Below are 16,792 nucleotides of genomic sequence, written 5' to 3'. Positions count from 1 at the left end.
TTGGCTTTGGGCGGCCGGGTTTGAAAAGCCTTATCTTTTCCACCTGTCTTGTTTACAGAGGTCAGTCACTGAGGCAATGGTTACACTGAAGTGTAACTTCCTGGAAAAGGCCAACGGATTGAGAGGAAAAGGCCTATAAACGGAGTAACCATGCCATGGCCAGGATTGTAGGCCACCTTAGTTCTGGGGTGCCTTATGGAGGGGGCGAGAGGGTGGATATACATCTGCCGTCTTCCAAAATGCCAAAAATACTTGGAACCAGGGAAGAAAATAATATTATTAAGGAAAAGTAGGATAGAAAAGCATTGTTCATGGAAGTAGATTAAGGTGAAAGAACAGAGATCTGCGATAAGGAAGTTGGAAAGAGACAAATAGCAGTATAGTGGTGGTGAAAAAAGTTTTCAAGCGCAGTTACTTCACAGTCCCCAGAGCTGTTAAGAACTGATGAACCTGAGGCGGCAGGGAAGGCCGGAAGCTCTTTGGGATTGTAAGGAGGTGAGGCAAGTCAGGGAGGTCAGGAGGAAGCTCAGGTCTCAAGAGAGCCAGACGCTGAGCTAGAGACAGCTCTCTGCCTTACTGCTGTGCCAGGGCTGACTGCAGCCTTCTGACTCCCCAGAGTTGTGGCGTCTGTATCATTAGAAGGAGTAAAGTAAATCATCAGCACCCTTAGTGTTGACTTTTAACTGAGGGGTAGAATAGTCTTGGCACTCTACTCTGACCATTGGTGACAATTTGTACATTGTCACCAAATTTATGTACTGCCTATTTTGCATTTGGATTAGACACACAGTCTGTCTAGATGATGTCTTCCTGAGTTGTCATTAGTGAGTACTGAAGAAACAACAGCAGAGTTGGAGTCGTACAAGAAACTTTTCTGAGTAATACTGTGTCCATAAGACACTTGGTCACTTCACAGTTTGTTTTTGTATCGTTCTTTTCAAGCTGGAGGGTGAAAGTCCTAGCATCTGTATGTACGAGACTGTGCCAGCAACCTCTTTTCATTGTACAAAGGGACTGTTTTTTTTCATGCATTCCACTTCCTTTTTTTTTTTTTTTTTTAACATGACATTAAACCACCAGAAGACCCTTCTCCTTATTCCATAAAAGGTTAGTTTGAGACATAGGTGAGGGAATGTGTTAGAGGGTTGGGGATTTCTGTTGAACTTATGTGTTCTATGTCAGCTGTAGTATTTCTGGAAATATATATCCTCATACTTATGTACATGGGTTGAAAAAGTGCCTAGACTGTGAAGTTTCTTGAATGCAGCAGGTAATGTCACAGCATCTGAGTACTGGCCTTCTTACAAATATTTATTGGGATGCATTTGTCCCTACAACATCTACAGTTTCGCTAGTACACCATTGTTGTCTTTTTAGAAGGCAATGTAGATACTATCAGTTCCTAAAGTAACATTCATGATCTGATACTGTTTTCTGACATTGTAGTTAATAGCCTTGTGTGTTGTGTTTGTTTTCTTAGGAAGTGGATTTGGAAGAAAGACTTGGTGAGTTGGATCTTAGAAGCGATTCTGACATTCCTGATGTTCCTCCACCAACAGACAGCACTCCAGAAATCCTCAAAAGGGCTTTGTCAGGCTTGTCTGCCAGGTAGAGTAAACCAAACAGTTCTCAAATTTAATACCTGCTGGCTAAAATTCTTACAGATTATGTTGCAGTTTTAATTCTTACAGATTGTACTGCAGTTTTAAATTTTGTGTGATACGAATGAAAAATCACGGATAAACTTTAACTGGATATCATTGGTTTATTTATGCTTTGGTAGTCCATTCAGTGTAATACTTTTTTGCATATACCTGAAGATTGACCATTGCATGCATTTCGAAGTTAGCTGCTGCAATGTTTAGCTACAGTTTATGTAAACATTTGCCATTACTCAGTCTAAGCATTGCAATAAAATGGGCTAAAGAATAGCAATTGGGTTTGATATCCGGAAGATATTGGTATTCTGGGGGTTATAATAAACTGATTTCCTACATCCAAGGTTAAGGGGGGGGTCAGCATTTGTGTATAAACGAAAAGGGAAGAAGTGTAAATTCTCTGTGTGAGCTTTTTGTGACAGCATTTCCACTTCTAAATAATTTTTCTTTACAGTTAAATACAACATAGCTTTTATTTTCCTACCTTTTAAAGCAATGTTTAATTTTTTCCTGCCATGTCTTTTCAAACCTAGATTTCTGCCTCCAGCCTCTGTTCACAGGAGTTTAAGGACTAGCATGTATGCGGGGGGGAGTGTGTGTATGTGTATAGACAGATAATCGTGGGGACTTGCATATTCATGGGGGCTAACGAATAAAGTTCCTAGTATAATTTTTTATACAATCCCTTTACAACACTTGATCCATCAATCCATTTGGAGGTGGCAATTCACATTACATTTTTTTCATTAATGCAATGAAAAGGCGTTAGGTGTGTGATAGATCACACACCAAAAAAACTACCTAGTAAAATGAATGTATGTATCAAATATACATTATGTTCAATATGACAAACCAAGCAATATACAATGTAGATTTTAGACACAACTTAGGTCTTGCAAGAGTCAGAAGGAGGACCTCCAATCCAGACTACGATTAAAAACTTCCGAGTCCTTGTAAAAAAAAAAAAGTGTGAAACTACAGGTTTTTTTGACTTGCTCCTTTTCTAATCTGTTGTCTGTTTTTGCTGTGATGTTTGGGAGCTATAAACACACATATTGTTCCTGGCTTTCAAAAAGCATGTTTCTAAACTGCGCCAGCTGCGAGCAGAATGTGATGTTCTCTACTGCCATCACACCGCAAGGAGTATCTAGTTCCTGTCACTTTCAGAGTTCTCTTACCAGACTCCCGCAACATTTAATATTAGGTCTCCAAATCAGACTTGTTCCAAAGGGTGCTTGCATGGTGATACCTCAAAGCCCGCAACTAAGAAGTGTGGGCGAAACCTTTCCTGTCTCACATGCTTGAAATTCTTTATCGGAGCGTTTGCACAAAGGTGCTTTGAGTGCAAAATTAAATTCTTGGTGCTTTGTGAATGCAAGATGCAAAATTACCCATTTGTTTAGTAACTGGCAGTCCTAACAGAGGTGTTGTCATAATGTGCAACATGAGTGAGTTGGACTATAACTCTCAGAGATATCGTTTCTCTCTGTATCTGGCTTTTAGAAGAAATAGTATCCGTAACTTTCCCATGGAGATACAATAAACTTGTCAGGTGGCTTCCTAGGTTCCGGAGGTTGTTGTCTTTCTTACTGAAGCTGTCTTTCCAGTGCTGCACTTGTCAAGACCCTCAAGATACTATGTGGTGTTTTAACATTATTCTGAAGGCAAGTTTAATTCTTCTCAAGGAGTCTTGCTCACTATAGATATGCCACTAGGAGCAAGCTGCTACTCTATAGCCCACATCATAGAGGAACATAAAGCATCTGTTGTGATAAAGCCCGTTGTGCCTTTGTTGTGATACTTAAGGCAAATCCAGTTAGTGGCTTTAGCTGCCACTAACCAGCTGATTAATAATATCGTTGAAAATCAAATTAATGTAGTTGAAGTTTATCTTAAAACTGGAATATTACGCAAAGCTAACAGGATCCCCTGAATCAGATGTGTCTCCTGATGCAGCAGTGAAACACAAGACTGATACAAACCAAAACATTAGAAAGCATGTCTTTAAGCTATAGTAGGGGGCTTTGTGTTTAGCAGTAATTCATGATTAGTTTGTTCAGTGTACTTTTAGAGGCAAAATTCTTGAAGGGAAAAACAGAGGCAACAGAGGAGAAAAACTTAAAAGTGATGCGAACAATAAAATGCAGACTGCTGATAGCTAGAAACACTTTCATGGCAGAGTGAAGCATGTGATGATGATTTTTAAATTTTTTTTTTTAAATGAATGGGGCTTTTGATTTTATTTCTGATACTGACCTTTGGGGGCAGGGGTTGAGGGTGTGGAAAATAACATTTTGGTTAGTCTAGAAACTGCAAAAAAAGAAACAACCTAGCAAAAATTCCCAGTCATTTGGGTTTTTTTAATAAGAATTCATGTCAAGGTATTGCACAGCTTGAATACTGCCCTGGTGCCAGTGCTCACAAGAGCACAGAACTGCTTTCAATAGATAACCCTCTACCTCTCAAAATAGCTACTTTGTCGCTACAGAAAGTTGGTGATCATCTCTTTTTTTTTTTTTTTTGTCTGTTACTCCTCAAAGAATCGTACACTTTTTACCTGGCAGCCTTTCTTTCATATGTAAGGCTTTATATGGCTTCAATATGGGGTCGATCCATTTAATTGCAAATGATGTTTGGGGGGGAGCATGGGGGAAGATGAAAGGTGCCTAACTTTAATTTCTTTTACTGTGTATCCTGTTTAGTCGTATAGTTGGTTGATTCTGTGTTTTACTAAGCACAAAATTTTCCGGAACTCCCACTGTTTCTAATCCACTTTAATCTCTAGTTAGTAAAGGAAGTAGTATTTATTTTCATTTATAACTGCTTGCTTTTTATTCCCTTTTTTTTTTTTAATAGATGGAAAAATTGGTGGATTCGTGGAATTCTCACTCTAGCTATGATTTCTGTGTTTTTTCTGATCATATACCTGGGATCATTTATGCTGATGCTTCTGGTAAGTTTGTTTAAATACATTTTGCCCCACAAGAGTTACTTGATATCTTTGTTCATCGTGCCTAAGGCAGCTGGAAACAAACTGCACAGACAGTTCAGAGCAATTTGTCTCTTATTTGTGTAAATGTAAATACTTTTGAAAAACACTGGGCAGTTTCACATCTGGGCATTGGGATTAAGGACTTCTCATATACTGTAATTAGCTTTTTTTTTTTAAAGTAGGAATTAAAATAACTCTAAGAAGTTGAATGGTTGTTTCCTCGAGGTTTACTAAACTACTGTCATCCATTTCCTTGTCCAGTTCCCATCACCTACTGTTAACACTCTTTGAGGTTTAAAAAAAACCAAAAATCAAAAAAGCCACAAACAGAAAAAAACCCCAAACCAACAACAAAACCCCCTCAAAAAATGAAGACACAAGAGTTTCATTTTTGAGGCTGAGGAAAGCAGGCATCTCTGGTCTGCTGTTTGTGATTGGCACTGGAAGGCTTTCCTCAGGCATGTTCCATTAATTCCCTACTTCTGTATGGGTCTGCCCTGTGGCCTTGGATTTATCTGTAGAGTGGACGTAGACCCCTTTCCTAGGTACAGAGATAAAGTGCATTTTTAGGTCACGAAGTGAAGAAAAAAAAATTAAGAAATTCATACACCCTGCATACCTGGTCAGCCTTTACTGCTTCTTTCCATCTTTTTTTGTGGCTGGTATTTTTATTGAATAATGGTTTAACTATCTTTCCCAGTAACATGCAGGGGTGTGGCTTCTAAAACACTGAAATTGGTACTTCTGGGTAACTGCTTTGATTTTTCACTCTAAGTTTGTTTAACTGTCAAAATGTGCTTCTACTTTTTTCGTGGCCTCCTGTGAAACACCTTTTGGCGTTCATAGAATCATTTAGGTTGGAAAGGATCTCTAAGATCGAGTCCAACTGTTAATCTAACACTGCCAAGTCCAACACTAAACCACGTCCCCAAGTGCCACATCTACAAGTCTTTTAAATACTACCAGTATATCAACCACTGCCCTGGGCAGCCCATTCCAATGCTTGATAACCCTTTCTGTGAAGAACGTTTCTCTTAATATCCAATCTAACCCTCCCCTGGTGCAACTTGAGGTCGTTTCCTCTTGTTCTGTTTCCTGTTACTTGGGAAAATAGACTGACCCCCACCTCACTACAACCTCCTTTCAGGTGGTTGTAGAGAGTGATAAGGTCTCCCCTCAGCTTCCTTTTCTCCAGGCTGAACAATTCAGTTCCCTCAGCCACTCCTTGTTGTGCTCTAGACTCCTCACCAGCTTCGTTGCCCTTCTCTGGACCCGCTCCAGCACCTCAATGTCTTTCTTGTAGTGAGGGGCTCAAAACTGGACACAGTATTCGAGATGGGGCCTCACCAGTGCCGAGTACAGGGGGATGATCACTCCCCTAGTCCTGCTGGCCACACTGTTCCTGATACAGGCCGGGATGCTGTTGGCCTTCTTGGCCACCTGGGCACACTGCTGGCCCATATTCAGCTGGCAGTCGACCAGCACCCCCAGGTCCTTTTCCCCCAGGCAGCTCTCCAGCCACTCTTCCCCAAGCCTGTAGCGCTTCACAGGGTTGTTGTGACCCAAGTGCAGGACCTGGCACTTGGCCTTGTTGCACCTCATACCATTGGCCTCCTCCCATCGATCCAGCCTGTCCAGATCCCTCTGTAGAGCCATCCTACCCTCAAGGAGATCAACAGTCCCACCCAGCTTGGTGTTGTCTGCAAGCTGACTGAGGGTGCACTCGATCCCCTCCTCCAGATCACTGATAAAGATATTAAAGACAACTGGCCCCAATACTGAGCCCAGGGGAACATCACTGGTGACCAGCCACCAACTGGATTTCACTCCATTCACCGCAAGCCTTTGAGCCCAGCCATCCAGTCATGTTTTTACCTACCCATCCAGGCCACGAGCAGCCAGTTTTTCCAGGAGAATTCTGTGGGAAGCGGTGTCAAAGGCTTTACTAAAGTCCAGGTAAACAACATCCACAGCCTTTCCCTCATCCACTAAGCTGGTCACGTTATCATAGAAGGAGATCAGGTTAGTCAAGCAGGACCTGCCTTTCATGAACCCATGCTGAGAAGGCCTCATCACCTGGTTGTCCTGTACATGCTGTGTGATGGCACTCAAGACTATCTGCTCCATAACTTTCCCCAGCATCGAGGTCAGACTGACAGGCCTGTAGTTCCCTGGATCCTCTTTCTGGCCTTTCTTGTATGTAAGCGTCACATTTGCTAAGCCCCAGTCAAGTGGGATCTCCCCAGTTAGCCAGGACTGCTTGATATATGATGGAGAGTGGCATGGCGAGCATTTCTGCCAGCTCCCTCAGTACCCTGGGGTCAGTCCCGTGTGTGTCTAAGTGGTGTAGCAGGTTGCTAACTGTTTCCCCTTGGATTACTGGGGCTTCATTTTGGTCTGTCTTCCAGCTCAGGGGGCTGGGTACCCTAAGAACAATTGGTCTTACTATTAAAGACTAAGGTAAAGAAGGCATTAGGTACCTCAGCCTTTTCCTCATGCCCTGTCACTATCTTCCCCCCCTGCATCCAATAAAAGATGAAGCTTCTCCTTAGCCCTTTTTTGTTGCTAATGCATTTATAGAAACATTTTTTTTATTGTCTTTTACAGCAGAAGCCAGATTAATTTCTAGTTGGGGTTTGGCCCTTCTAATTTTCTCATAGCATGACCTCATGACTTCTTGTAGTCCTCCTGAGTTGCCTACCCCTTCTTCCAAAAGTCATAAATTCCCCTTTTTTCCCCCCTGTATTGTCTTGAGAGACTGGAATGCTTTTTCACCAGTATTATGGTCTGCATTATAGTCTCTACATCTGAATTAGTCTGGTTTATATTTCCTGTTTTCAGATAAATGACATAACAAACTAGTAATTCATTGTTTCATTGGTGTAGGATTTTCTTTTTTGTATGTGAAGAAACAACAAAAAAAATCCCCTTTAAATTGTTGGTCACTGTAGAGAGAGGGTTTTTTTTTTTCCAATCCTTCCTTAGTAGTCTGTTATGCTTGAGAATGATGATAACGAACAAAAAGGAACAAATCAATTTACAGCGTGATTCAGTGTATTTATGGTATACTCTGAGATTGCAATCATGGACAAAGCTATCAAGAGATGAACCAAAAAGTATTTAAAGTTCGTATAGGATTGGAATAGAGTTCTTTCTCTGTTGTACCACGCAGCAAAAAATCTGTCTTCTAATATAATAAACTATTGAACAAAGTTGACATTTGAGACTAGGTAAAAAGAAGAATGTAAGGAAAAAAAGCTTCCATGACTTTGGACCCCAGTGTCCTTTTCCACTGTAAGATGCAATCCTTTAATGTTGCTCTTGCATATGGCATTTAAGTTTTATAATGTAGGCCAAGCAGAAGAAAGAGCCTGAGACAGGGGAGCTTCAAAACTAACTCACTTAGGTGGTGTATGACTGTTTCAAACTGTGTTCACACATTGAGCAAGATGAAATTTATTCATGAATGCAGGTGATAAGAGAACACTGCAAAGCCAACATGCTGACGTGTGCAATCGGTGTGGGTAGGTTCTTACTCCTGCCTCTGGATGGGATTACTGATGACCTGTGTTTGTCAATGCTTGATATCTGGGCAGGGCAGTCTGCTTGGTGACTGTGGATTAGACAAAACTGGCAGAGTGTCCTTTGGAGCCCAAAGACTGCAAGGACGTACTACCAGACTTGCGCAGGCAAGCGCTGAAGTAGTGAGATCAGCAAAGCCAAATGAAGGCCGTGGAGGGTGTGACATTCAGACCGGGGTTAGACAAGCTTTGCTTCTAATCATCAGTGCTAATTGCCCTTAATGAGACACTTGCAAGTGGAAGACCTGGGTGTCTAAGTTGTGTTGCACAGCTAGTTTTTTTTCCATGAGCCTAGAACATATTTCTTAAACTAAATTTAAAAGTAAAATAGCCAAAAGTAATAGAAGAGCCTTCTTTGCAGGAAATACTTTTGGCCTGCTGCTGCCAAACTGTTTTAACGAAGAAGAATCAGGAGCTTTCCCTTGTTTCACGAGTGCATTCTTCCAGCTAGCCCAATGTCATTTTTCCTAGTGGTTTTGGGTTTGGTTTTTTTTTGTTTTGTTTTTTTTCTAAATGGAGCTTTGGTTTCCCTTGGACTTGCTTTGAAGCTGTCTGTTTTCTGTGTGGAATTTGAATTCAGAATAATTTCTCCCCTTAATGCAGGTTGCAGTACTACTTACTGCCTTTAAGAAACAACTGCATCATATTTACATAGTTTTTTTTATTTCTCTTCTTTTAGGTCTTAAGCATCCAAGTGAAGTGTTACCATGAAATCATTACTATAGGTTACAGAGTGTACCACTCATACGATTTACCGTGGTTTAGATCCCTCAGCTGGTGAGTAGCAAGCAAGAACATCAATAAGTAGGGATGTGAAACTTAAATCTTCATGTTCTTCATATCCTGTCATGGTGGGATGATAGTTTTGTAGGTCATGTGTGGACATAAAACTTGACATCTGCCTCTAATACAGGATTCTGTAGTTGTCTTTCACCTGTGAACTTGGACAAGTCAGTTGGCCTTTTACTACTTCAATTTCTTCCGTGTAATAAATATGTATATATGTACACATATATATATGCATGCGTATATGCTTTAAGTCAGAATTGAGCATGTGTAAGCTATCTAAAAATGTGCATAGCCGAATAATCACCTGATATGTATTACCTGAACTGCTTTGATTTTTTTGGGTGGGGAGGAGGAAGGGGGGTGTTAACTTGCACAAGAAATAAATAGGACAGGTACCTTAAAGGGTCTTCTTCATACACATAGAGAAATAAAATAATAACTTACAAGTTTTAAAACCTTTCCAATCGTGCACTCAATCACAGGACTGCATAAATACAGTGCTGAGGGATCTTCTGAAAGATGAGATTAATTTTTCTGGCAAATCCTGGATACTTGTGACAGTGTCCAGCTCATATAGGGCTGGATAAAACTGGGGAAATCAACTCTTCTGAGTTCTGGGAAGAACTTTTGATTACAGTCAGCATTGTGGGAAGGTGTTTGGCACACATAGCATCTAAGGTGCTTAAGGACAATTCTTCAGATGTGACCTATGTTGTGTTGGTTTGGTTTTGTGTTGGGTTTATTTTTCTAAGGAATTGTTATATCTAGGTTATTCCCTGTCTTTTGTCGCATAGCTTCCTTCTAGAGGCAACTTTACTGTGTAACGTGGTGTATTCCTGCTGTCGGCTCTTCTGTAAATGCTCATCAGTTCCCCTCTGGTCACCCCTGGATTATCCAGGGGACTGATCTGTTGTCTGCTTTAGTCTGTGGCTTCTGGATGTACAGCTAGAACAGACTCACACATGAATGATTCTGTGGTCTTGCCAAAATTTTTAGAGGAGGAGACGTGTACTCGACCGCTTCGCTGTCTTTTGCAGTTGACCACCGTTGCTTTCCTATGTGGAGCTCAAAATTAACCCCTCTGCATTGCCACACTAGGTAACATCAGAGTTCTTTGCAGTCTGACGTCTTGCCACTGAGGCTAAATATTTAGACATTTCAGTGAGATGAGAGAATCCTGTTAGTAGTCTGAACATCAATTATTTGGCTTACGTAGGGATGTGGAGCCTTGCAAAATAAGCGTTAACATCTATCGGGGGGGAAAAAGAATGAGTACTGATCACTCTGAGACTCTCCAGAGATCTAGTCTTGAATCACAGCCATCTTCTGTGGCTGATTTTGGTAATAAACCAAAAAGCATGTTGCCTAGAGAGATGCTTCTCTTAGTGGTTTTGGATTTGCTATTTCTTGTTTTTTATTGAGTGCTGCCTCAGCATTTGAGATCCCATTGTGACTTAGAAGCTGAGTAACTGAATTTGTATGAAAACTTGTGACAGAATTACTTGCGTACTGACTGTTTTGATTGAAAGGAATTTCTTTGAAGGGCCTTCAAAAAGAGATGGCTGAAGGTGACATTTTACCTCAGTTGAACGTTGAGCATGGACATGCTCCCACAAAATTGTTTTGAAATAGTTGTAGTAATAGCTGCATTACTAGTTAGCTGATGAATTTAACCCTGTAAGATTACTGTTGTGTAAAGAAAGCTAAAAGGCAAAGCGCGTGGTGGAGTGGAGCAGAAGATGGAGCAGACGAGAATCTTCAGGCCAGGTGGCAAAAGTGTAGATCCAGATTCCCAATCCCCATGCCAGGTTCACTGTCCTATAACCTCAGGGGATTTGTTATGCAAGTACCTTTTTTTTCTGTTTGTAAAGCAGAAATTGCAAGCTACCCTTGTTAGGATAGAGGGAAAGAATACGCAGAATTGCTTGTGTCAATATCAATGATAGCAATGGTACTTGTTCCGTGCTTTTAGAATATCTGAAAACAACTTGCCTAGGTTTGGAGTATTCAATAGTGTAGTTAAGTTCCAATTGTATCCTGCAAAATGTGTTTGTTTTTCTATTGTGGTTGCTCTAGAAGAAGTAAATTACAAAAATTGGCTTGTCAAAGGAGACGCCGACCCACAAGTATAAGACTTGATTTATACTTGAATTTTATTTTTCTCACGTCTTTTCTGCCCTTCTGGTTTTCCTTGTGTGGTATTTTTTTGTTTGTGGTTGTTTTTTTTGTTTTGTTTTTAAGAATGATGCTTAAATACATATTATCTTGTTAAAATAACTGCTAGCTGTTGTATGTTGTAGGTACTTTTTGCTCTGTGTGAACTACTTCTTTTATGGAGAGACTGTGGCTGATTACTTCGCTACGTTTGTTCAGAGAAGAGAACAGCTTCAATTCCTAATTCGTTACCACAGGTTTATATCTTTTGCACTCTATTTAACAGGTAAGTGTAGGAAATCACAAAAATGAAAGAACTTTGTGCTGCATTTGTTTCTGTGCTTATTTCTTAAAAAAAAAAAAAAAATTGCTCCCGAGCTTTATGCACTTTCAGTTTCTTTTTCCTCTTGATGTTCAAGGAAATTAGGTGTTCGCAGTTCCATTTTTCCTGTGAAAAGATGAATCTAAATTTTGCATTCACTGAGAAGAAGAAAGCAGCCTAAATAAGTCAATGATCTTGAGAAAGTTGAGCTAATAGCACTCAAGAGAAGTTGGCATAAATTAATTTTGATCGCTGAAGAACTCAGTAGCTGAATACCTGAATGCTGTTTTGGTAGTCTGTGGGAATGACTTGTATGTTTTGTATGTAATTGCTGTGCTGGGCTGATGCTTTTTTTGCAAGTGTTCTGCTAGGTCTACAGCAATAAGATTTACCAATATCTTTTAAACTGATTATTCAAAATGCCCGAGGCTTTATTTTGTCTGAAAGATATTCAGATGCTTGCCTCATGCATAGATTTTCCTGACTATCCAAAGAAAGGCTTTTTAAAAACCTCTTGTCTAGGAAGAAGAGACATGAGCTGGCTGGCGTATTGCTTTGTGAACATGTAGATATAGTCCATGGTATTTTCAGCAACGCAGTTAGTATTACTTTAGCCTGAAATTAAATCAGTTGAAGGCTCAGATTGGCCTAAGGGACAGGACACTGCTATGGTACAAATACTTGTAAAATATATTAAGAAACCTGATTTTCATGATGAACTGTCAGTCTGTCTACTGTTAAATTTTTTTTTTTTTAAGCCAAATAAAAATTCTAATTGATGCTTCGATTGCAAACTTGAAACCAGCTTTGCAAGAGCTGACCTTTTTCAGCTGGCTTTGCCTTGAGGAAACTGACTTAACTAATGCATCGTGGCTGCTGAAGGGCAGCGGGGGGAGAGGTGAGACAAGCCAGTCGTGAGCAAAAGCAGGAGGCAGAGCATAGCAGAGCCCTGCGGTGGCTGTCGCCCTGGGATCAGGGGGGTCGCTGAGGGGCTGTCCCCAGGGTTAAGGGGCTTCTGAGGGCTTCTGACCCTGCTGGTGTGGGAGGCGGCCCTAAGGGAGAAGAGGTGCTCTGTTAGCCCCCGGAACGTTTCTTTCAGTCAGTTGAATTCTCCAACACCTGCACTTCATGCTCGTGTTGCATGCAGCCGTATGCCTGTCTGGAGGAAAGGGGCAAGCTGGTCTTTTCCTTTCAATTCTTTCTGTTAATTACTCAAAACCAGCTTGTCGGCCTGGTTTTTGAGTGTTTTTTAAAGGTGACGGTCCCCTCCCCTAAAAATTGATGTCTACAATGGGACCTTGTAGGTAATGAAATTGATGCTCTCTACTGTTGTTAACTAAATCTTGTGCTTTAATGAGAATAATTCTATATGTACACTTAACTGAATGCAAGCAAACGCTCCTAGCAGCAGAGGGATTAAAAGCTGCTTCAAGGGAAGAGAATTACTGGTATATCACAGTTCAGTGTAATCAAATATAAGATGGTACAAACTACACCTGCTTTGTTTTACAGGCTTCTGCATGTTTGTTTTGAGTTTAGTGAAGAAACATTATCGTCTGCAGTTTTACATGGTGTGTATTACCCACTTTGCTGTGGTCACTCACGTTATGAATGTCACTGGAAACAGTCATGTCCCCACGTTCATGAGGTAGCTTGAAGAGGGGTGTGGTGGTAAATGTGCTTAAACCCACAGTAGCATGAAATCAATTGGTGTTGGGCTGTTTGGTATCTGTTCACCTTGCAGCTTATTATTATTATTATATCGCGGGATACGGCCTTTCAGTCAACACAGGCTGTCACTGGTGAGGCTTCGTGCATATGCAACGTGATATATTTCCCTTAGTGATAGCCTGATACTAAAGAGATTCCAGGAGAAAGGGGTGTGCATCTCCCTCCCAGGTCTGAAGCCAAATAGCTCAGCGTAGCGTGGGAAGTGGTTCTTGTGACTCAAGTGTTACTTTGTAGAGGCCCCACTGAAGTACTGTGAAGGGAACTTGATCTTAACCCCTATGTGGAAGATTTCTTCTGTGACATTTAACAGCAGTTCTGGTCTTCTGCCCTGCTGTGCCTCAATAGATCATTAATCTATTAAAAGAAAACGATGTTCTCATCTCTTGTTTGTCCATTTACTAAACAGCGTAGTAACTAATCAAGAGCGTGAACCTTTTTCTTGTTTGTATCTTGTAGGTCGAACTAATTTTGTAACATCACAGGTTAAAAAAAAAAAAACCCAACAAAAAAACCCAGAACGACCAAAAAATGCACAAAAAACTCCACCCAAACCAAAGCAGACCCAAAAAGCTCCACTGAACCCTCACACTTCTATATAGGAATGACTAGAAGCAACAATAAAACAGTGATGCAATACAGCTGCTGTCTTTAAAGAGCTTGAGCAGAGCATTGCACAACCTTAAAGATTTCCTAAAGTTCTGGGTGTGCAGTTAACCTATCTGTTTCTGCAGGGCTTTAGGTAGCACTTTACCATTAAGGATCCCTAATTCTAGACTAGGACTTAGCTGAGCCCTGTATGAGCATGTAAAAAAAAAATCTTTTACTCAAAAAAAATTTACCCTGTTCGTGGGAGAACTTGCCTGACAGGGAGATGCAGCTTTTCTAGGAGAGGTGGTCTTTATGTTCTAATCTGCAAAAAAAGCTCTCATCTTCAGGTGGGCACAAGGTAAAAATATTAATTTTCCTTTTTTTTTTTTTTTTTTCCTTTTTCCCCTTCTGGAAAGAAGGCAGAAAAAAAAATGTAGTGTCAGTCGTACGACTTGGTACCTGCCCAGAAAACATTAAGGTGTGACTACCTAAGAATTGCAGTAAAACAGAGGGAAGTTGTATATCCACTGTGTGGCAACACAGTGTTTGAACAGACAAGGAGAGTAGCCCTTTGGTTTTAGGTCATGTTCCAATATCGCTTGACAAATACTAAAAATTTTGCTGCAGCAATGCTTTGATTAACCAGCAGGTAACATTTTTAGAAATTTTTAATCAGTTCTTGCACCCCCGCCTTTCAGCCTTCTTGAGTTGTTTTAACTGGAAGTAGATGCTGGCTGCCATAGGAAAACACACGTGAGAAGAGAATAAAGTAGGACATTCCCAATGTTAAATCGCCCAGACACTTAGAGTGCTTAAATTTGGTGTTTCTTGGAAAAACTACCAGTTCTTGGAAAAAAACTACCAGGTTTTGGAAAATAAAATCTAATGTAGAATCTTAACTGGTGAACTGTTTGGAAACCACTTCACTGTACACTGGCACCAAGTACTACACACAGTAATACTGAGGAAAATGACTGTTGAAATGACCATGTGCATAAAAATTAACACATTGTTTTTGCTAATCCCGAGAACGTTCATGTTTCATAAGAGGACTGGTATTCTGTTATGAGAGAGATCCACATCTGTGTAACATGACTCTTTCATAAGTGGTTCATTGCCATTTTATTGTTACAGTTCTAACATGTCTGTTATATGTATATACAGAATATCACATTGCTTACATTTCTCTGCTGCTTTCATGCTGAAGGTGTATGTCTTATTAAATCAGACTTTAAACTGCGCTTTAAAAAATTCTGGGCGGAGGTAAGTGATGGGGAACCTGTTAAAGTTTCAGTACTTGCTTCAGAAAGCCAGCTAACTTGTGATATACTGTATGCACGCATCCCTTGCATTGTCACTAGAACTGGTCTTTCCTGGGAGCTCCTAAGTAGTTCCTCTAGCTGACACGCCAGTATTTATCAAGGTGTACAGATTGGTGTTTTCACTAACTGTTGTGTTGTTGCATTGTTAACAGTTCGCATGGACTCATGTCACTTTGCTGATCACTGTAACTCAATCTCATCTTGTCATCCAAAATCTCTTTGAAGGCATGATCTGGTAAGGGGACAGTCATAAATTGATTTGTAACTCTATTGCATTGAAAGGTTGGTTCTTTTACATAGATCTGGTTAGGGAATATTCGTGGGAACAGTTAAAGCAGCATAAATTAAAGGAGCATTAATGTCTAGTTGGAAGGGGAGTCGGACGAGTTGTGAGTGATGAGGTAAAGGATACAGGAGAGGAAGCAGAAACCTCTTTAACTAGATTGGCGGCCACAAGTATGGTAGTTTTGAACAGCCACTTCATTTACTTGCAAGGAATAGGATTGCTCGCATGCTTGGCAAAATAGTTTCCGTAGCGTTTTGCTGAATGGATGAATATCCAGCATTTCTTTTTCAATTATTTGGGAGCTTCAGGTTGCTCAGAGCTATTGAAGTTGGACCATTTAATTTGAAATCCCCAGTCTGGCCACCTTCCCTGTTCAGATAAATTCAGATTACTTAAAATATTTTAAGAGTTAAAATCTTGCATATTTGGGGGTCATCTTAATGCCCCATTTCTAGCGATATATTAAATTCTGATGAATTTGATTGCTTAAAACCTCTCTTCAAAGAGCGGGTGTGTTTTTCCACCCCCCACTTCTTTAGGAACAGGGTAAATTACAAATTGAGAAAGAAGGAAGACGCACACGGGAGATGATTTGTGTTCTTCCAGGGACATAATACTGTATGTTCTCCTTTTTCTTTTCCCGATGTATGTACAACTGGTGAGATTATTGCAGAGAAGCCATGCTTATAGTTAGAAAGAAAACCCAAAGCCTTTGACAAAGTTTGTATTAACAAATTCTTTTCATAGTGGTCATGTTCATGAGCCAAAAACTGAACCTAGTCGCCTTGCTAGTCTACTGTTTCCACTGGCGCTAGGCGATTTGGCAGACGGTAACAAAATCTGAATATTGGCTTATTAATACATCCCTGCTTTGAAAAGGGGGGGGGGGGGAAGATTAACAGGCTTGAGTAATAAATTCAGACGCTGTCTGCATGCAAAGAACACTTGGAAAGCTATACAGGCTGCTCCAAACTGACAGGAGTAAAAAAAACGAAAAAATTTTTCTTTTATTAAATTTAGGTATCATTAAACTTTATGAGGAATTTGCTTGCTTTGATGTTACCAGTAACATTAACATGTTTATATCTGTTGATTTCTTCTTAACTGTGGTACCAGTCTTCAAGTCTGACAGGACAAAGCCAGCCTGTTCACTTTTTAAGCTCATGCACCAAAATCGTATCTTAACTTGAACTAACATGGATCTGTAATGGTCTTGATTGGCTGAAGACTAAAACCAGTATAGCTAAATATGCTGCTCATGGGGGAAACTAGGTGAACACGTTATGAAACATAATTCCTTCTAAATACTACAGAAAAATTTCCCAGAAAGAAATGCTATTTCAATTTCTGCCCTGTGTTTAGTTTTGGG

At 40.4% G+C, this 16,792-nt stretch overlaps 1 protein-coding gene across 1 annotated transcript in view; it reads left to right on the top strand.

Annotated features, from left to right (window-relative positions):
• CDS1 (CDP-diacylglycerol synthase 1) overlaps positions 1 to 16,792 on the top strand; it is a 33,959-nt gene that overhangs the window by 6,661 nt on the left and 10,506 nt on the right. The window contains exons 2-7 of the mRNA XM_054204108.1: positions 1,481 to 1,608; positions 4,515 to 4,611; positions 8,911 to 9,008; positions 11,321 to 11,460; positions 13,009 to 13,067; positions 15,290 to 15,372. Of these exons, the coding sequence (XP_054060083.1) occupies positions 1,481 to 1,608; positions 4,515 to 4,611; positions 8,911 to 9,008; positions 11,321 to 11,460; positions 13,009 to 13,067; positions 15,290 to 15,372 (605 nt within the window). The remainder of the gene's footprint in view (positions 1 to 1,480; positions 1,609 to 4,514; positions 4,612 to 8,910; positions 9,009 to 11,320; positions 11,461 to 13,008; positions 13,068 to 15,289; positions 15,373 to 16,792) is intronic.

This window comes from Rissa tridactyla, chromosome 5, assembly GCF_028500815.1.
Source record: "Rissa tridactyla isolate bRisTri1 chromosome 5, bRisTri1.patW.cur.20221130, whole genome shotgun sequence".
NCBI lineage: Eukaryota > Metazoa > Chordata > Aves > Charadriiformes > Laridae > Rissa > Rissa tridactyla.
This window is presented reverse-complemented; position numbering and strand designations above follow the sequence as displayed.